This window comes from Salmo salar, chromosome ssa12 (genome assembly GCF_905237065.1).
Source record: "Salmo salar chromosome ssa12, Ssal_v3.1, whole genome shotgun sequence".
In the NCBI taxonomy this organism is placed as follows: domain Eukaryota; kingdom Metazoa; phylum Chordata; class Actinopteri; order Salmoniformes; family Salmonidae; genus Salmo; species Salmo salar.
The window spans coordinates 34,260,299-34,282,493 of NC_059453.1; the positions used below are offsets into that span (position 1 = coordinate 34,260,299).

Here is a 22,195-nt window from a genome sequence, read left to right on the forward strand (position 1 = left end):
CACGTGACCTGTGGGGCTGCAACATGGCGGATGTTGAAACATCGAAATCTTTGAACGGTTTGCTGAATGGAATAGCACAAATAGTGTATTATAATAATGCTGAAATAACAGAGGAACTTTTGAAAAATGAACTTTATCCAGACTTAACGCAGGAGGAGTTTCGCGCGATGCATGAAAAGATGAAAGGTCTTATAAAGGTACTGCCAACTTCTGCATTTTGAGACCATTCTCACCTGATTCCTCTCGTGTTGATTGACTTGAGAAATGTAACAAGCTACATTATTATAGGGATAGGCTATAGGTAGCAAATAGTAACATGTTTCAAATGCTCAACCTTGTCCTGCAGCCCATATGCTTGAAACCTGTTTCTCTATTGTCTTTCTTTAGCTGTCTGTACAATCTTACCAAAACAGAGCTTTCAGCTCAATCAGTTAATTTAATTTGTACTATACTGTACAAATGGCCTTGTAAATAAATTGCTAGGATAGGGATTGTAGATTCAATCATGTTGACAAGTGGTTTTCAATGATAGATCCGTTTGTCTGCCCTACAGACTGAGATTTACCCGTCACTAGGTGGCAGCACTAGAATACCTGTGTAAACACGTCAAGTTTCCCTTCAATGACCTTGATGTGAAGATGACGTTGTCTACATTTCTATCTTGTCCAGGCCAAGATAATACAACTACAAAAACGTCAACCTCTTTGTTAGACTAACGAATCTTTGCTTATTTTCTCCTCCCCCTCTCAGTCTATCGCCACTGCTAACATGGATCAGGCCCAGCTGGAAGCCTTCCTGACTGCCCAGACCAGGAAGCAGGGCACGGGGGGTGTGAGCGCCGAGCAGGCGGCCGCCCTCTCCCGGTTCTGGAAGAGCCACCGGGCCCGGGTGAGGGAGAGCCTGCTGGGCCAGAGCCGCTGGGAGCCCGGCCTGAAGGGCCTCACCTGGAGGGTGGACCTCCAGACCTCAGCCAGCAGAGGAGGGGCCGTTAACATTCCCGTGGCCCTGGTGGAGCTGGAACTGGGCAGGGCTGGAGAGGTGAGAGGGGAAAGGGGAGTGGGAAGAGGAAGGGAGGGGTGCGGAAGAAGCCCACGCTTTAAAATAAGTCACACTGACTGTACAAGCACATTACATGGCTGCCTACAATTAGACCAATGTTATGTTTTGATTCCCAAGTTGTGCTTTCAGACATAGTACATTATGGAAATCAACAGGCTTTCTCCTCTGGATTTGTTCCATAATGTGCCCCAGGTGGGCGGAGTTTGCACATTTTGATTTCAAACCATCATCTAATTAGTCTTAAAGTGAAATTGCCACCCGCCCGGGCCACCGGGTCATGCATAGTTGAACATCTAGGAAATGTAATGTCAATATAATGTAGGACTATGCAAACTGAGGAAGCTGAAGAGCACGTCATTCAGAACACAGTGACTTTTTACTCGCCTTCCTCTTTCCTGCTTTAGCGGTATATTTATTACATTGTCATAGTTCCAAATGTTTGTGTCTGATATACCAGCACTACATATACAGTACTAGTCTGCCTCTCACCTGTTAGTCCTCAACCTAACATATTGTTTTGTCCCAAATGACACCCTTTTCCCAATTTAGAGCACTACTTTTGACCCTATGAGCCCTGGTCAAAAGTAGTGCACCATATAGGAAGTGGAGTGCCATTTGGGACGCATCCATAGTTGAGGGTTGGGACTATACTGGAATTTCGATAGTATCACTGTAACCCCATATCTCACAATACATCTAAGAATGCTGGTATGACTTTTTAATGGCACGATATATTTTTTTTTGTTGCAAAAGTGGTGTTCATTTTGGTCATCCCAAAAGTGTGTGTGCCTTTTTAAAAAGTTTTTCCCCAGCCTCTATCATGTTATTGGCCAGCATTGTTGTGGAGAGTTGGCATCTCTGTGGCTCTGCTGAGATGGCGACTTGGCTCTAGCTTCAATCCTTTTAGCCTGGAATTAGCTGAGGACACTAGTATCTTCTCCTCTTGGTATTAGTAGCAGGGAGAGTTCCAGGAAACAAAACGTTTCACAATTATAGGTGCCAAAAGCATTGTCTTACGCCAGATAGACAAGGCAACAATATTGCCTGCTGTTCGGTTGACAGACGAGTGTTGCGTAGGAGTGACGTCACCTGCCAGAAGACAATGTGCAATTCCCTGGGAACAGTGATGCTGAGAATCTGATTTTTCACTTTAAAATCTATGTCAAACAAAAACCAATGATTGCAAAGTTAAACAAACCATAAAGAATGACGGTTTGTGTGTGAAAAATGAGTCTCAGCATCACTCCGTTACTGTGGAATTGCCCCAATGTAAGGTAAACACTGTTAGAATGTGAAAACAAGGGGGCCTAGTACTATAGTGAGACTACATTGCAGTGTCGGCACATCAGTCCCAGGGAATATGATTACTGTATCAATTCGTAAAAGAAAAGTACATTCAGCTTTTTCTGCTCCTACTACAGATTTGTTTTCCAACCACCACACTAGCTATATTTAGTTGATTATTTTAATATCCATGATTGATTACAACACAGTGCATTATAACAAGTATAATCATCTACATCATCCATGCCAATGAATCCATATATTTTCTTTGTCCCTACCAATAAACGTCCTTTTATAGCCAGTAAATATAACTGGCCAATAGGCTCATACTCCCATATCAAGATCATTCTAAATGCTTTAGGTTAGGATTCTGTGGGCTTTCATTTAATTTCATCTCTACAACTTGAAGGGTTTAAATGACTTAGGCCTATTTCATTATCCCATCTATAACCTATGTATCTATAAGCTATATATAGAATGATGCCAAATGTTGATTGGCTTTGATTTGGTCATAGATCAGATGGAAAAATATTTTCCCTTGTTTGGTTTGTAAAGTCGCTATGGACGCCGCGGCTCAGATGTCCACGTGGATATTCCGTAGAGCGTCTGAGAGGGGGAAAGTATTTTGAGGTGTGCGGCCCAAATGGCATCCTTTTCCCTATAGGGCATTACTTTTGACCAAAGGGAATGGGGTGCCATTTGGGACGCACGCCAAGTCAACAGACAGACCCCAGCTAAAGCAACCACCACGGAGGTTACAGGTCTGGGATCAGCTTGCCCCACCCCTTTCCTCATCTTAATCACCAACGGCCAAAGCACCAAACAGAGTCTATTCCAGCAATAGGACGACATCTTATCTGCATGACTGAGCTACATCCATTCTATGGTTGGTTGGTTGGTGGGCTAGTTTGTCCCGCTAATGCTTCTATAGCCTTGATTCTCTAGAGCAGGGTGGGCAACTCCAGTCCTCAGGGCCTGATTGGTGTTACTTTTTCTCCATCCCTAGCAAACACAGCTGATGAATCAAATTGCATTCTAAACTGAAGATCATGATTAGGTGATTATTGGAGTCAGGTGTGTTAGCTGGGGCAAAACGGTGTCACTAATCAGGCCCTCGAGGACTGCAATTGCCCACCTCTGCTTTAGAGTCAACTGCTTGAAAAGGCTATACAGAACTTTTGCTTCTGAGGGTGCTCTAGAGCCAAGAGGGGTCCCCCAGAAATATTGCACAGAAATGACCTAATTTAACAGGAAAATGTGTATGAACCATACAGAATACAATCAAGACAACATTTCACATGTCTTCCTGTTTCTTTTGCATGTCTCATCTTCTAATGGACCGGCGTGGCCCACTTTCATTCAACACACAGGCCTATTTACTCTGAATCGGTAGCTCCCTGTAGACTTGAGCTAAAATGGAGCATGGCATCCGCTCCCACTTATTTAAAAAAACTTGGAATAGCCTAATAATGGGCTGGGTGGAGTCTGCTACGTTCCCAATGGAGCTTCAGCTTTTATCTGGGATCAAAAATATGTTCTAATCTGACCCAATCACTTCCTTGCTGTAACCACAGCCATTGAGCCTTTTCATGCATACTAAAGCAGATTCAAAGCCGATTTATGAAAACATAATTTTTACTAGGGTGAATAGAAGTCGTCTGTTGACATTTTGGGAGAGACTCTTTTTCAGTGGGAGAGACTCTTTTTCATTCTCGAGAACTTGAACCAAGAATTCCAGTGCGTGTACTTCTTACAATAACGTGATAAATCAATAACTTCACTTTGTAACCTAGTAGCACAGTTGTAACATTTACAGCATGCAAACTAGAGGCCGACAGACCATTGGTAGTCTGTGTAGAGTAACATTAACAAGGTCACATGCAATTTTTCTACAGGTTAGTCGCCCCTCATCTATAAAACAAACAGTAGCACGAGTCTGAATTATGCAGTATAGGTTTTCTGATAAGGAGGCCAATTTGGTTCTGTAACAGTTTGTAATTGGGTCAGTAACCAAAAGATTGCTGGATCGAATCCCTGAGCTGACATGGTAAAAATCTGTCGTTCTGCCCTCGAGCAAAGCAGTCAACCCACTGTTCCCCGGGCGCCGAAGACGTGGATGTCGATAGGCGGCCCTCCGGACATCTCTGATTCAGAGGGGTTGGGTTAAATGTGAAAAGACGCATTCAGTTGTACAACTGACTAGGTATTCCCCTTTCCCTTTATCATTTGCCCAGTGATTGTGGTTAAAACATTCTCTATCCTACCTACACATACTATTCTCTGCAACTGACCATTTTATCAGGTGCTGTGAAATAGTAAACTAATTCTGTTGGTTTTGGGGGGGGGATCCGCTGAAGTCGTTGTTCAATGGATATATTTACTTAGCTGGGGGAAGCTAAGTAAATAGCACCACTGCTGGCTGTGCTCTCCCCTTTGAGGATGACCACAGTACATGCTGTACATTCTATTGAATTCTCAGAGCTCCAGTAGTAAACCATCTCTTTGTGCTGTATGAGGGTGTAGTTTCCACATTTTTACATTTCATATAGCACATGTTCCTGTTCTGTTGGCAGGAAACGTTATGAAACATTTCAAAATGGAGGTGCTACAGGATCTTGTCCAATAAGAAGACACATTTGTTTTTCCCGTTGTAAAATGTTTTGTCCTACTGAACACCATTAACTAAACCCATCCAGGTGTTGGTCTTGACTTTTCATCCGGATGACAGCCTAATCCTTAGTTCTCCTACTGTAAGTGCAGTACATTTGACAGACAGTGTTTTGCACCAGTGATCCGTGGAATCAAGAGAGGAGCTCCCAGTTGTTTGATTTACAAGACAAGCTTTTACCAGCAGCGAACGAACCCAACCTCCATTACCTTGTGAAGTCAAAGACATAATGCACCAACAATATCAGGCAGAAAGAACGTTGACTGAATCCCTATGACCAAGTTGTTTTTGGCAAAAGGGAAGGTTTGTTCTGTGTGTGTGTGTGTGCCAATTCAAGAGTTAGGAAAGTGAAGAAATATGATAGGTATGAGGCATTCCAATTCCTGACTATAGATGAGAGCTGGCATGTAACATTAGGTGTCTTTTTAATTGGAAGGTGGAGAGTCAAGACATGGAAAGTAGAGGAGGATGATTGCTTATTACACATTGTCTCCCTGTTCTATTTTCTCAGGATGCTGTCTTATAACTGTTCTTACATGTCAATGTGTTTACCTACATGTCAATCATCGGCAAACATTGAAGGCATGACCAATTATTCTCTCCACACAGGTGACTTCTCAGAGGACTGCACAGTGAAATCTTAAATACAAAAAATTCCGCTTGTTTTCTCTCCCATCATTCTTCCGTTTTGTTGTCTCTCGATAACAGTAACGGGAGCACACTTGTATTCCCAGGGTATCCAGCCTGATCTCATAGACTAGACGTAACATAGTAAATGTATATCCGGCCCACTCAAATGAGTATGATATGTTACGTTTGGTATGGTTACATAAGACCGATGGTTCCTGAAGGCAAAAACTAAAGTAGGATGGGCGTAGAACGTGAACGTCTAGCAAATCAAAGGTTTTGAGTTCGAATCTCATCATGGACAATTTTAGCTAATTAGCAACTTTTCAACTACTTGCTACTTTTTAGCTACTTTGCAACTACTTAGCATGTTAGCTAACCCTTCCTCTAACCCTAACATTAACCTTTACCTTACCCTTTAACCCTAACCCCTAGCCTAGCTAACGTGAGCCAGCTAGCTAATGTTAGCCACTTTTCTAGAATTCATAACATGTCATGCATTTTGCAAATTTGTTACATATTGTAAGTTTAGCAAATTCGTAACAATACGAAATGGATGATGGACACCCACAAATGAATACGTACCATATGAAACGTAACATATCATACCAAATGGAGTGTCTCAGATTTCCATACAGAATAATAAGAAATGCTCTGAGACCAGGTTGGGGTATCATATCTCACGATAGGCCCCGGCTCTGTTTTGGCTAGCGCTCTCATTATCTTATATCTTATTGTTTTTCCAGTAAATAAATGCATTAGCGTGCCGCACGATCCTGAGCGTGGCCCTTTGAGAGTATTAAATGAGTTCTCTAATATATGATGACAGATCTGGTAGACTCATAGGTGTCTCCAATATTGAAGAGAGGAATTGTTGTAGCAACAGTGAGTCAGCATTCTAACTCGGTGTGCATCCCAAATGGCCCTGTATTCCCTATATAGTGCACTACTTTTGATCAGAGCCTATGGCCCTCACAAATAGTGCACTATATAGGGAATAGATTGCCATGACCTTGAGACGCAGCCCAACTTGTGAAACTACTGTATTCAGACCTAAGGAGTGGTTGGTGGTTATTAGTTATGCACACAATGGGGATGGTACAGTGGGGGAAAAAAGTATTTGATTCCCTGCTGATTTTGTACGTTTGCCCACTGACAAAGAAATTATCAGTCTATAATTTTAATGGTAGGTTTATTTGAACAGTGAGAGACAGAATAACAACAAAAATATCCAGAAAAACGCATGTCAAAAATGTTATAAATTGATTTGCATTTTAATGAGGGAAATAAGTATTTGACCCCCTCTCAATCAGAAAGATTTCTGGCTCCCAGGAGTCTTTTTTATACAGCTAACGAGCTAGATTAGGAGCACACTCTTAAAGGGAGTGCTCCTAACCGCAGCTTGTTACCTGTAAAAAAGACACCTGTCCACAGAAGCAATCAATCAGATTCCAAACTCTCCACCATGGCCAAGACCAAAGAGCTCTCCAAGGATGTCGGGGACAAGATTGTAGACCTACACAAGGCTGGAATGGGCTACAAGACCATCGCCAAGCAGCTTGGTGAGAAGGTGACAACATTTGGTGCGATTATTCGCAAATGGAAGAAACACAAAAGAACTGTCAATATCCCTCGGCCTGGGGCTCCATGCAAGATCTCACCTCGTGGAGTTGCAATGATCATGGGAACGGTGATGAATCAGCCGAGAACTACACGGGAGGATCTTGTCAATGATCTCAAGGCAGCTGGGACCATAGTCACCAAGAAAACAATTGGTAACACACTACGCCGTGAAGGACTGAAATCCTGCAGCGCCCGCAAGGTCCCCCTGCTCATGAAAGCACATATACATGCCCGTCTGAAGTTTGCCAATGAACATCTGAATGATTCAGAGGACAATTGGGTGAAAGTGTTGTGGTCAGATGAGATCAAAATGGAGCTCTTTGGCATCAACTCAACTCGCTGTGTTTGGAGGAGGAGGAATGCTGCCTATGACCCCAAGAACACCATCCCCACCGTCAAACATGGAGGTGGAAACATTATGCTTTGGGGGTGTTTTTCTGCTAAGGGGACAGGACAACTTCACCGCATTAAAGGGACGATGGACGGGGCCATGTACCGTCAAATCTTGGGTGAGAACATCCTTCCCTCAGCCAGGGCATTGAAAATGGGTCGTGGATGGGTATTCCAGCATGACAATGACCCAAAACACACATTCAAGGCAACAAAGGAGTGGCTCAAGAAGAAGCACATTAAGGTCCTGGAGTGGCCTAGCCAGTCTCTAGACCTTAATCCCATAGAAATTCTGTGGAGGGAGCTGAAGGTTCGAGTTGCCAAACGTCAACCTCGAAACCTTAATGATTTGGAGAAGATTTGCAAAGAGGAGTGGGACAAAATCCCTCCTGAGATGTGTGCAAACCTGGTGGCCAACTAGAAGAAACGTCTGACCTCTGTGATTGCCAACAAGGGTTTTGCCACCAAGTACTAAGTCATGTTTTGCAGAGGGGTTAAATACTTATTTCCCTCATTAAAATGCAAATCATTTTATAACATTTTTGACATGCGTTTTTCTGGATTTTTTTGTTGTTGTTATTCTGTCTCTCACTGTTCAAATAAACCTACCATTAAAATTATAGACTGATCATTTCTTTGTCAGTGGGCAAACGTACAAAATCAGCAGGGGATCAAATACTTTCCCCCCCACTGTAGATAGATTGGATAGGACTACCGTTGTCTCTCGGTTGACCTGTAGTGTGTCTGAAATGACAGTTTGTATTCAGTGTCTTCTGAGTCCTTTTGTATTACAAATTTTACAGTTGCCTGTCAAAGTGTTTAGCAAACCATTGTCTCGGTTAATTGTGCCAGGTATACTGTGTAGGCCTATAAAGCATATCATTCAGTTTGTGCTGTTAAGTGTGTGGGAAAAACATAAACGCATGCATACTGTTAATGCTCCCTCAAAGAGAACTTAAACACTGAGTGCATCTGGTCTGCAACGTAGTTAATTCTCAATGCATTTTCCCTCCGCACATGGCTAGCATAACAGCACATACACTACCGTTCAAAAGTTTGGGGTCACTTAGAAATGTCCTTGTTTTTGCAAGATGAGCACTTTTTTTGTCCATTGAAATAACATCAAATTGATCAGAAATACAGTGTAGACATTGTTCATGTTGTAAATGACTGGCTACTCCTGGCTAACGTCTCTGTCCCGAAGCAAGCACCAGTTAGCCTGGAGCTAGCCTCGAGCTAGGCCCATCTCCTTGCTAGCCAAAGAGGTCCACCAGCCAATTCTTGGGCTACAATACCGCTTTTGCCAATTGGTCTGGACCCTTTACTGCCGACACGGAGCCCCGCCGATCCATCACGGCTGGTCTGCCGACCTAACCGTCCGAGGTCGTTTCAACAGGCTCTTCCGTTGCGACTTCGCCGGAAGCCCGCCTGCTATCCCCGGCCCGTTAGCTGTCTGAATCGCCGTATCTCCAGCTCGCCTAGCGTAGCAGCGACTACGGAATTGGCTCCCTGACTCATCTAGTGCTACTCATTGGACCCTATGATCACTTGGCTACACATGCCTCTCCCTAATGTCAATATGCCTTGTCTATTGCTGTTTTGGTTAGTGATTGTCTTATTTCACTGTAGAGCCCCTAGCCTTAGATGGCCCTTTTGTTCCACCCCCCCACACATGCAGTGACCTCACCAGGCTTAACTGGTGCCTCTAGAGACAAAACCTCTCATCATTACTCAATGCCTAGGTTTACCTCCACTGTACTCACATCCTACCATACCCTTGTCTGTACATTATGCCTTGAATCTATTCTTCCGCGCCCAGAAATCTGCTCCTTTTACTCTCTGTTCCGAACACACTAGACAACCAGTTCTTATAGCCTTTAGCTGTACCCTCATCCTACTCCTCTGTTCCTCTGGTGATGTAGAGGTTAACCCAGGCCCTGCAGCCCCCAGCACCACTCCCATTCCCCAGGCACTCTCATTTGTTGACTTCTGTAACTGTAAAAGCCTTGGTTTCATGCATGTTAACATTAGAAGCCTCTTCCCTAAGGTCGTTTTATTCACTGCTTTAGCACGCTCCGCCAACCCTGATGTCATAGCCGTGTCTGAATCATGGCTTAGGAAGGCCAACAAAGATCCTGACATTTCCATCCCTAACAGCCAAAGGAGGTGGAGTTAGCCTGCAGAGTTCTGTCATACTATCTAGGTCTGTGCCAAAACAATTCGAGCTTCTACTTTTAAAAATCCACCTTTCCAGAAACAAGTCTCTCACCGTTGCCGCTTTTTATAGACCCCCTTCAGCCCCCAGCTGTGCCCTGGACACCATAGATGGGGGGGGGGGGGCAATCAATTCACATATCTTCAGAGTTCGTACTGTTAGGTGACCTAAACTGGGATCTAAGCTAGATGCCCTCAATCTCACACAAATTATTAAGGAACCTACCAGGTACAACACTAAATCTGTAACCATGGGCACCCTCTTAGACATCATCCTGACTAACTTGCCCTCTAAATGCACCTCTGCTGTCTTCAACCAGGATCTCCGAGATCATTGCCTGCGTCTGTAATGGGTCCGCAGTCAAACGACCACCCCTCATCACTGTCAAATGCTCCCTAAAACACTTCAGTAGCAGGCCTTTCTAATTGACCTGGCCCGGGTATCCTGGAAGGATATTGACCTCATCCCGTCAGTAGAGGATGCCTGGATGCTCTTTAAAAGTGCTTTCCACGCCATCTTAAATAAGCATGCCCCATTCAAAAAATGTAGAACTAAGAACAGATATAGCCCTTGGTTCACTCCAGACTTGACTGCACTTGACCAGCACAAAAACATTCTGTGGCGTTCTGCATTAGCATTGAATAGCCCCTGCGATATGCAACTTTTCAGGGAAGTTAGGAACCAATATACTCAGTCAGTTAGGAAAGCTAAGGCTAGCTTATTCAAACAGAAATTTGCATCCTGTAGCACTAATTCCAAAAAGGTTTGGGACGCCATAAAGTCCATGGAGAATAAGAGCACCTCCTCCCAGCTGCCCACTGCACTGAGACTAGGAAACACTGTCACCACTGACAAATCGATGATAATTTCAATAAGCATTTTTCTACGGCTGGCCATGCTTTCCACCTGGCTACCTCTACCCCGGCCAACAGCTCACAACCCCCTGCAGCAACCACTGATTTCAATGGCTGGCACTTTTATAATAGGGCGAAATCGTGCCCAATTGCAGTTCCTAGGGCTTCCACTAGATGTCAAGTCTTTAGAAAGAGTTTCAGACTGGTTTTTGGAAAAATGAGCCAGAAATTGTAGTCTTTCTAGGTGGTTCCCATTTTGGCTGTTAGTGTTTCCAAGCACGTGAATGAGAGCGCGTTGTTTGGTATTTTTCTCCGGTAAAGACAATAACGATTCTCCGTCTTAAATTTGATCGTTTATTTGCATATTAGGGTACCTGAGGTTTGATTATAAACGTTGATTGACTTGTTTGGATAAGTTTATTGGTAACGTTTGGGATTCAGTTTGTATGCGTTTTGAAGGAGGGAAACCAAGTGGATTATTGACTGAAGCGCGCCAGCTAAACTGAGTTTTTATGGATATAAAGAAGGACTTTATCGAACAAAAGGACCATTTGTAATGTAACTCGGACCTTTTGGAGTGCCAACAGAAGAAGATCTTCAAAGGTAAGGCATATATTATATCGCTATTTCTGACTTTCTTGTCGCAACTCCCTGGTTGAAAATGATTTGTGCATTTGTGTGCTGGGCGCTGTCCTCAGATAATCATATGGTTTGCTTTTGCCGTAAAGCCTTTTTGAAATCTGACACGGTGGCTGGATTAAGTTGCAAAGAAAAAGACATATCTGACTGGCCAATAAAAATAAAAGATTAAGATGGGCAAAAGAACAGACACTGGACAGAGAGTTCCTACCTAGAAGGCCAGCATCCCGGAGTTGCCTCTTCACTGTTGACGTTGAGACTGGTGTTTTGCGGGTACTATTTAATGAATCTGCCAGTTGAGGACTTGTGAGGTGTCTGTTTCTCAAACTAGACACTAATGTACTTGTCCTCTTGCTCAGTTGTGCACCGGGGCTTCCCACTCTTTTTATTCTGGTAAGAGCCAGTTTGCGCTGTTCTGTGAAGAGTAGTGCACAGCGTTTTATGAAACCTTCAGTTTCTTGGCAATTTCTCGCATGAAATAGTCTTCTCAGAACAAGAATAGACTGACAAGTTTCAGAAGAAAGTTCTTGTTTCTAGCCATTTTGAGCCTGTAATCGAACCCACAAATGCTGATGCTCCAGATACTCAACTAGTCTAAAGAAGGCCAGTTTTATTGTTTCTTTAATCAGCACAACAATTTCCAGCTGTGCTAACATAATTGCAAAATGTTTTTCTAATGATCAATTAGCCTTTAAAAATGATAAACTTGGATTAGCTAACAACGTGCCATTGGAACACAGGAGTGATGGTTGCTGATAATGGGCCTCTGTACGCCTATGTAGATATTCCATAAAAATCTGCCATTTCCAGCTACAATAGTCATTTACAACAATACATGTCTACACTGTATTTCTGATCAATTTGATGTTATTTTAATGGACAAAAAAATGAGCTTTTCTTTCATAAACAAGGAAATTTCTAAGTGACCCCAAACTTTTGAACGGTAGTTTACTTAACCAAACAGGATAAACACTTATCATTCAACATACAGTATCAGTAATGTCTTCACTAGTAACCAAACAGGACCTACCTGAATTTCTCCAATAAAGAAAATGCTTGTTTTTGTTGCAAAACGTTTGCTACATTGTGCACTAATGAATATACACCCTTGGTTACCTGTGTTTTGTCATGTCCAGCCCGAACGGGCATGTGGCACTGTGTGGATGTGGGTCACTGTGGGGTCAAGCCCATTGAGAAGGTGTACAGGTGATCAGTTGCCGGTGTACAGGTGATCAGTTGCCGGTGCAACTGGTGTCGGCAGTCGCTCCGGTGTCTGAGGCAGTTGGGGCTGGCCTGCTTCATTGCCAATGGCACTGCTGGGAGGGATTTTGGGCCCCATGAAAAGATATCACATTGGGCCCCACCACCACAGGCCACACCAACCCTGCGCAATTGCTGTAACCACACACCTCCAGAACCCAATCAACCCGTTCAAAGCTTTAAATAACTCTACCTTTGCAGCCTTGCAACTCTCTTGTAGTCCAATATTTACAAGCTGTGAGCTGTGAAAATATAACACTGTGCAAACATGCATGCAACATTCTGCATACAGTGGAATTCACTATTTGATGCAAGACTGATACCCTCTAAGAAATGTGCTGAAGGCCATCTTTTACAGTCTAAATGTAATTTTTAATGGTAAAATTATTGAATGAAAAATTATTTTAACATTAATGAATGACTTAAAATAAATATAACTTAAATATACATTAACCTCTATAATTAAATTAACATTATCTATAGAATGATATAACAAACAAAATAATGAAATCAGCAGCAGATTTTTGAACTAAGTATACATACCAACTAGAAAATAAGCAGCTGGAAAAGTGGAAATGGAAAACAAAATGGAAATGAAAAAGCCTGACGGTGGTGCTAGAGGAAAGGTCAAGAGGTCACCAAATCAATAGGTTTCTTCCACTTGGGGTCTTGATTGTGTACGACACATTTTATGGCAATCCAGCCATTACTTTGAGATATCTTGTTCTCAGCCTGTGGGCATTATGTGTGTAGTGATCCAATAGCGATGCCATTTAACAGTTATCACTGGCCCTTGCTTAGCCTTACTCACCAAGAGCCCAGCGCTGAGCCTTCTTGCTAGCAAAGTCACTGATCAAGTCTTTGAAGTCCAGCTTTCTAGCTAACCTACTTTCAATGGACAGCATGGCAGGACTGCAAAGCCTGTCCTGGAACATAGTGGACCTCCATAGTTTTTTTTAATTTTTATTTTTATCAGTTTTAGCTTACTGAAAGCTCTCTTGTCACAGGCAGTGTGCAAAATATACATAAAGCAATGCTCCAAAAATGCTTTGCAGCTGCATCTTACAGATTGCATTCAGGAGACCAAGACGGGACAAGTTAGGGGGAAAGTGGCAGCACATGCAGTGTTCAGGTGTCTTACTTCATTTTGAAACTCAGGTGTAAGATCTCTGGAATACTTCATGATCAGTGATTGGCACACAGAAGGGACTTTATCCTCACTAATCTGCCCAACTTTCAGAACAGCATCAAATTATTCTACAATTTTTGCAGTGGTGTGGAACCTAGTGTCCAAGTTACTTATGATGATGTCCATGGCAGTAAAAAAAAGTGTTCTGAATTGCTGCACTGTCTGAGCTGTCTCCTCTTGAGAGGTCTCATCATGGAATCTCTTCCTTTTCCTCTGGCGGCTGTGTTTCTTGCTAAATTGAGGTGCAACATTCATTCGCGTAGCAATCAGTGTTGCCTCAGACAGGAGAGACTCGCATCATCTTTAGGGTTGGCAGGTAGCCTAGTGGTTAGAGCGTTGGGCCAGTAACTGAAAGGTTGCTAGATCGAATCCCAGAGCTGACAAGCTCGTTCTGTCCTCATTGTAAATAAGAATTTGTTCTTTACTGACTTGCAAATAAGAATTTGTTCTTTACTGACTTGCAAATAAGAATTTGTTCTTTACTGACTTGCAAATAAGAATTTGTTCTTTAACTGACTTGCCTAGTTAAATAAAGGTTAAATAAAATAAAAATAAAACATATATAAGAGCCTGGATCTCTTCCTTTTAAGGCTCTGATTTTGGCTGCCTCTGTGTCAAGTGAGATTTTTCCTGACTGGAGAATCACATTCCTGTCCTCAATGCCTAGCAGTACCTGCAATTATGCCAACTGACATGTCACTCAACACAATGCTGCTCACCTCCTCCTTCAGTTGGGAGTAGGGCTGGTTCAGGGGTATGGGGATGGGGAGACGGGGCTGGTTCAGGGGTATGGGGATGGGGAGACGGGGCTGGTTCAGGGGTATGGGGATGGGGAGACGGGGCTGGTTCAGGGGTATGGGGATGGGGAGACGGGGCTGGTTCAGGGGTATGGGGAGACGGGGCTGGTTCGGGAGTATGGGGAGACGGGGCTGGTTCGGGAGTATGGGGAGACGGGGCTGGTTCGGGAGTATGGGGAGACGGGGCTGGTTCGGGAGTATGGGGAGACGGGGCTGGTTCGGGAGTATGGGGAGACGGGGCTGGTTCGGGGGGATGGGGAGACGGGGCTGGTTCGGGGGGATGGGGAGACGGGGCTGGTTCGGGGGGATGGGGAGACGGGGCTGGTTCGGGGGGATGGGGATGGGGAGACGGGGCTGGTTCGGGGGGATGGGGAGACGGGGCTGCTGAACCTGAAGCTGCATCTGTTGGGCCTGGCACCAGGCAGGGGCTGGGACAACTGATTTAGTATGAATAGCTTGCTAAAAGTTTGCCTGCATTGATTAAATGTTGGCTGAAAGAGGAGCGAAATGTAAACACTGAATTTTCTGTGAAGATATTAAGTAACTAATGTTAGGGGAGCAAAAAGTGGGCTATGGACTAAGCTAACAGGTTAATTCCCACTACTCGCGGACTACACCCACTTTCCTTTGTGAAAAATTGGGTGACATACTGTCCTTTTCTCTCTCCTGTCTTTTTTCTTTCCTTTCGTTTTTGGAAGCCTGATTTTTCTTTAGGAAGCTGTGCAATACGGAGGCTCTCTGGATGTTTACTTTTTGCCACAAACAAGAAAAGAAAAAGAAACCGTTTTATTAGTACATTGTAAAAAAATATATATATATATATATATATATATATATATATATATATATATATATATATATATATATTAATGCTAGGTTTTAAAAAATGATTAACCTAATGTGCTAATTTTCAGTCACAGGCGCCACTATTCCCCCCCATCCCCCCCATACGGCGCCCCTGCTGCTGGGGCTCCCATTTCCCTCAGATCTCTTGTCTGCCGCTCCCCTGGTACTGAGAATGAGGCCAGCAGAGCAGCACGCCCTTGAAGACAAGACACCACTTAGTTGAAGTCTCTACAGTTCTGTTGTATGAGAGGAGTTATTCATAAATTAAGTTGCTGTCACTATGGTGAATTTACTACCTTTTTTCACCTGAGAGTAGAGGAAGGTTTTTATTTTTTTATTGAATATCCGAAACATACGATACACTTGCAGTGAAGCCGCTCAACAACTACACCACACCAGTCATCCACCAGACTCCCATTCAGAGTGACACACACATCCAGGGTCAATGCCCTGCTCAAGGGCACGTTGACAGATCTCCTCCAGGCCAAAAAACATGAACCCAAACCCTCCAAGATCCCCCCCCCCACAGTTCCCCAATAGCTGTCCCTCAACCCTCCAAGATCCCCCCCATAGTTCCCCAATAGCTGTCCCTCAACCCTCCTCCAAGATCTCCCCCATAGTTCCCCAACATCTGTCCCTGAACCTTTCGAGAACCCCCAATGCACCACCAACCAAGATAATGAACTATAGAGAAAAAAGAAAGACAGAAGAAAACAATGCAAAATAAAAACAACAAAAAACAAAGGACATCAAGGACATCTAAAATCATAACAGCAATGCCAACTGTATATGTTTGTGTGCATGTCTGGCACTATTACATGCATGTGTATGTGTTCTTGTGTATGTGTTCTTGTGTGTGTGTGTGTGTGTGTGTGTGTGTGTGTGTGTGTTGTGTGTGTATGCGTGTGTACAAACACCTGCACGGCATCAGCCTCAGGCAAACCGGCATTAGCTGTAAAACACTGCCCCTCGGTGTCAGTAGAGGTAGATTAGGATCGAGGTGTGCCTCATGGTACTTAGTTGACAATTTAGTAGGCTAAACAGTAAATTAATGGTCTTTTTTTTTAAAATGTGTATTTATTTTATTTAACTAGGCAAGTCAGTTAAGAACAAATTCTTATTTATAATGACGGCCTAACCCGGCCAAACCCGGACGATGCTGGGCCAATTGTGCGCCACCCCATGGGACTCCCAATCATGGCCGGATGTGATTCAGCCTGGATTCAAACCAGGGACTGTAGTGACGCCTCTTGCACTGAGATGCAGTGCATTAGACCACTGCAACACTCGCCTGTATTAAGGCTAATGAGGAGCACTTATACAGTAACTGTTTTGCAGCCTAATAAAAGTAAATGATTATAGGTGTTCAGGGCTTTGTCCTTTCAGTCTATGCAAGGAGATTACACAGAGTAACTGCATCTTAACTTGATCTATCAAGTCCTGCTTACTAAGCCACAATGTTTTTGTTTTATAGAGTTGAGTGACAGTTGAACAATGCGCGTGGCATTCCATTAAGCTGAGTTATACGAGGTGGACGGACAGCTTCAAGAGGGTCCTCTCTCTCGCCAACCGAAATTAACACTGAATCGTCCCGGGCAACAGACACGCTTCAAACCCTGTGCTTCAAACAAACACATGACTGTGGAAAGAAATAAGGCAGCGGTAGCCAGTAACCAGGCAACCGTTCTTTAAGAGAGGTGATGGGGCCCTTGTGTAGTGATGTCCACTCTCGGGAACAAACGGACTAACAAAGACATGGACCGATGGAAGGTCTTGTGTCCTATTGTGGCCACCCAGGGACATTCATACATTTTTCAGTGGCATGTAATGAAGACGCTACATATCATAGAAATTGATGAATAGATCGGCCAATCACACGATCTGCACGGGGTCTGTGTACGCTGCGACTCATTTGAAAATATACTCTGACTCAAGTATCCCAAAATGTTTTGCATGCCAGCAATCAACTTTTCAAGATGTTAAACTTTCAAAATACTGAAATACAGCCGATATGATGCAAGTTATAATTTTGAAAACTTGATTGCTGACATACATCCCATTTTGGGACTATATCAACCATGGGCTAGTGAAACATACGAAAATGTAGTTTTTGGGGTGGATTTTTCCTTTAAAGGCAGGTGCTATAGTTGCTCTCCTGGCGTTACTTCACTGTTCTGGGATCAGCTTCCATATTCTAGTCATTCATATCTGTGACCATTATGAGTTAAACATGATGCCACCAAACATCATGTTAAGACTCAAAAGTAGCTCTTCAAGGGGTATGGATGTCCTTGGACAGTCAGCTGTTTTTGTTTTTTGAGGTCTTCTCCTTTTCCCTCCTCTTTTTCCCTCATTTGTCCTTCATCCCCTGTTCCTGTCGTCATCTCTCTTTTGATGGCACGCTGGTTAAAGGTCACATTCTCACTAGTGATATTGGAGGCTATTTTTGAAATGCCTCAGAGGCATGAGAGAATGAAAGTGAGTTTCTAGGGACCCTGCTATAAATGGGGAAAACTCAAATGACTGTGCTACAGGAAAAGTGTGGCTATATTTAGGCCAACTGTTGCCTTTTATTTGTGTCAGTAAGTAACGCTAGCTGTACCTTTAGGTCATCTACCACACGCAGCACTTACAACAGTCTAATGAAATCGTTGTCCACTGTATTCGTTTCTTGGTAACACATTAAAAATAACTTTCTTGAATAAGCATCCTTTATAAACCTTTAGGGGGAAAAAACTAAGTGTTTGTTTATTTACAGTAGTCCTTTTTAGTTTGTTGTCCGTTGGAAAGAGAAAGAACAAGTGTTTGGTCTTAACTGAACGTGTCTGGACCACATCCTGGTTCTAGGCTCCTCTTTCTGTTAACTTTCTGACCCCATTTTCAAACACACCTCTTCCTGTAGCACAGTGTTGAAATGCTTTTAAAAGGCTCAACGGATGTCAAACTGGCTTAGATCTCAGGTCCCATCTTTAGCACCACTGCATAACAACATTCTGCTAAATGACTTAAATGTAAATGTAAATGTAACAAAGTCTAGTTCTTACAGCTCTGATGTCATACAGTGGATGTTTTATAGGAGTTTCCTAATCTGACCTTTGCTCCCGCTTTATGTGGCTGAGAGCTTGGACCTTAAAATAGGACTTGATGTGAGTAAAGGTTCCTGTTATCACAATGTTTCTGATGTCACGTCAGTTGAGCTACATCCCTCAACCCATCATCCATGAAGTAGACTCTACTGCCTGTTGTCTTGGTCTTAAAATACTGTCCCTATTTTCCCTTTGCCTTCTTTCCTTCCTTCCTTCCTTTCCCCCACCCTTTCCCTCTTCTCCGTTCTCGTTTTCCTTCCAGGACTCAGACTTTGTGTGTCTGGAGTTTGACGAGGCGAAGGTGAACCAGGTGTTGAAGAAGATGGCGGAGATCCAGGAGAGCATCGACACCATCGTACACCGCAGCTAGGGTCTACATTTCTGTGTGAAATAGGAGAGAAACGTCCCCGTTCTGTAAAAACAATAAGTGGGTTTCCTGTCTTTTCCTGTCATTTCTCTTCGTTCTATGACTTGGACAGAAAACATTAGCCTGCCATGCAGCAGACGGGAAAACTATGCATTATAGATGTATCTTTATACCTTATTTACTGTACACACTGGCTAGCTAATTTCTTCCAGTAAGTCCTATCTGAGTCTAACAAAGGGGATATTGTTCAATCACTGCTAGAGAACCTGCTGTGTGTTTTGTTTTGTGGCCAGGAAGGAAGACTTCTTTTCACGTACAGAACATGTAGTACTCTTATGCTTGATTTACAATTAGTGCAATATCCATTTTGTACATGCCCGTTGCCATTCCAGACAGTGACACATTGATTTTTTTCAGTTTAAGCCTAGTAAACCTAACATCCCCTTGCTTAATGTTGGGCAGACAACTTGTACAATATCGTTGTTCCCAATAGGAGCTGCTTCTTTCAACACTATTTCTAGCCCCTCAACATTCCGGCTGCCTGACCTGGCCTGAACTTTCCGTACTGGGCACAGACCAGGGGTGTAGGCTGTTCATTGAGGTGAGACATTCACAACATTGCAAGTAGAAATAGAACTGACAAGATTTGCTATTCTACATGACAGACAAGCCTATCTGTTGTACATGCAAAATAAGGATCTGAACATGTATGGTTGCACCCTCCTGGACACCCTCCTGGACACCCTCCTGGACAGGCCCACATGCTGTCCCAATTGGCCCAATGTCTTAAATATCCTTATTTTCGTGTCTCACTTATTTTGTATTGATTGGAAAGACTTGATTGTGGAAAAGCAAAATGATGGAAATGTATCAGGTTCTTTGAACTGTCAGTGATCATAAAAGAGAAAAAAGGAACATTTATTCATCCATAGTGATGTCATAAAGATGAATTTGTACAATAAAGGTTAGAACTGGGACGATAAACCAAAAATGATTGATACTGACCGAACCGACCAATTAGCTGGAACATTTTACTGATATCGAGGAATGCGTAGTTTAAAAAATTCATTAAGTCTGCTAATATATGCTATTTCTAACTGGATAATTGATTGCTACAACATTGTAACTGAAGTAACTGGTGCACATTCATGTTATCAATTTATTGTTCAGTTTGTCGTTATCGTGATAATTCAGTTGATTTGTCCATATCGCCCAGCTCTAATGAAAGGTCCATGTCATCTTATTACCCCCATTTGCAAAATGGGATATCAACCAACACTTTGGACCAGGTGTTAAAATGTTTTATTAAACTGTAACAAAATGTATCAAAGCCTGCTTTTCATGTTGTCTTTGTAATGAATAAAACAAAGTTAAAGGACCCCCACACTTTCTGTCGTCCGCATTCCAAGAACCATAGGTCTCCTCGGTATCTTTTCCTCCTCGATTCTTCCTGTTCAAAGTCTGGACGGTAGCTATAGCGTTACTGTTTGACAACCAAGCCGACATGCACGGACTGGCACTGTTGCCTCTGAAGTGAGGAGGGGTGGCTGGCTTCCTGACGGGAGAGAATGACACTCGAGGCTTTGATGACGTGGGGGAAGTTGATTCATACACACCCTTTGCGTGACACCACCATTGGCAGGGAGCTGACTGGGTCTGAGAGGACAGATACACCCACGTACATAAGGACACACCCTCCTTGTAAAGTGATAGGAGGACGTCTTGGGGCAACTTTAATACGGTTGTGTTGACATGATGATTGTGGTCACAAGGGGCGGTGATGAGACCGACGGGTCGGGAAGATTTTGTGGTTTACTCATCTGCCATGAGCTGAGCTGACCTGTAGTCCCTATAACCCACTAGTCGTCTGGTGTACATTCACACCCTCTCGCCGTCAACTAAGTAACCAAAGTCGGGTTTGAAATCCAGTCCTCGTCAACTCCGTAACCCGAAGAGAAACCCAGCACCCTAGCCAAACGCCTCAGTCTGGAGGCCCATTTCACAATTGCATTAAACAGGATGTGGATTAGACAACAGACAGCTACAGGTCATACTGTAACATCTAGAACTCAAAGTTGGTTTTATTTGGACGTTCACCAGAGTTCAAGATGGATTTCTTTTGTAACACTTTAATAAGGAGTGGGCTTTGATTAAGGACTAGCGCAGGGGCGTGTGATGGTTTAGGCTTGCAAGTGCTCGCTGACGAAAGCATGACTGCAGACTCCCCGCTTAAATCCCTGGATGCCTCCCAAATGACATCCTATTTCCTATATAGTGCACTACATTTGACTAGGCCCATAGGGCTCTGGTTGAAAGTAGTGCACTGTGTAAGGAATAGGGTGTCATTTGGGAGGTAACCAGGGATTTAAGCCATTTAGGATTCAACCAGGGAGATAGACATTAGCAATTATAAAAAAGTCAGACTGAGTTCTAGTAATTATGGCATCGTCCCATGTTTACGATAGGCGATAAAGAAATTGACATTCCAGCTAACCCAATTATACCAGCCTGTAGTCATTCTTTTGTGTTTTGAGTCTGCCGTGTATTTAGACAACTGTACTACAGTCCTGCCAAATACAGGTGGGGCGGTGACACCCAAAGTTTAATCTAGTTAATATGTAAATGAGCAAGACTGTGTGTGTGCAGAAACCGGAGTTGACTATTGAACTGGGAAATTAGGAACTGTAAGAGGCTTGAAATGAATTTAATTGCGGTGTCACTTCCTTTTAGAGTCTAAATGGTGTTTGGTTTATTGGAGAACACAGGGCTTTTGCTATTCTCAAGTAAAGAAAAAGCTCACACCACCTCAATTTCCCTCTTCCCTGATGGATGAAACTGCCTGAGGGACACTGCTGAGAAAGTTATGTTAAGAGGACTTACTATAAGATTACTGTAAAGACAAAGATCAGGAGTGTGAGGCAGAGATAGTATACCGGAAACACCTGTAGTCCTGAATCACCGGCCAAAACCTATACGATAGAGGATTTACTTTCTAAAACATTTCATCCAACATTACATCCTACTATATTTCATTGAAGTCTGCAGCCAGTTTTGTTTAGTCATTCATTTGAAAACTGCCTTGAATTGAATTGTGTATATGAAAGCCTATCGCTTACAGTATACAAAACATTAGGAACACCTGCTCTTTCCATGACCGACTGACCAGGTGAAAGCTCTGATCCTTTATTGATGTCAGTTCAATCAGTCTAGATGAAGGGGAGGAGACAGATTAAAGAAGGATGTTTAAGCCTTGAGACATGGATTGTGTATGTGAGCCACTCAGAGGGTGAC

At 43.2% G+C, this 22,195-nt stretch overlaps 1 protein-coding gene across 1 annotated transcript; it reads left to right on the forward strand.

Annotated features, from left to right (window-relative positions):
* Positions 1 to 19: 19 nt before the first annotated feature.
* Positions 20 to 20,283, forward strand: commd1 (copper metabolism (Murr1) domain containing 1). The gene is made up of 3 exons (NM_001140257.1): positions 20 to 197; positions 751 to 1,038; positions 18,800 to 20,283. The coding sequence occupies exons 1-3, from the start codon at positions 24 to 26 to the stop codon at positions 18,905 to 18,907; spliced, it is 570 nt and encodes a 189-aa protein (NP_001133729.1). The 5' UTR covers positions 20 to 23; the 3' UTR covers positions 18,908 to 20,283.
* The last annotated feature ends 1,912 nt before the right edge of the window (positions 20,284 to 22,195 follow it).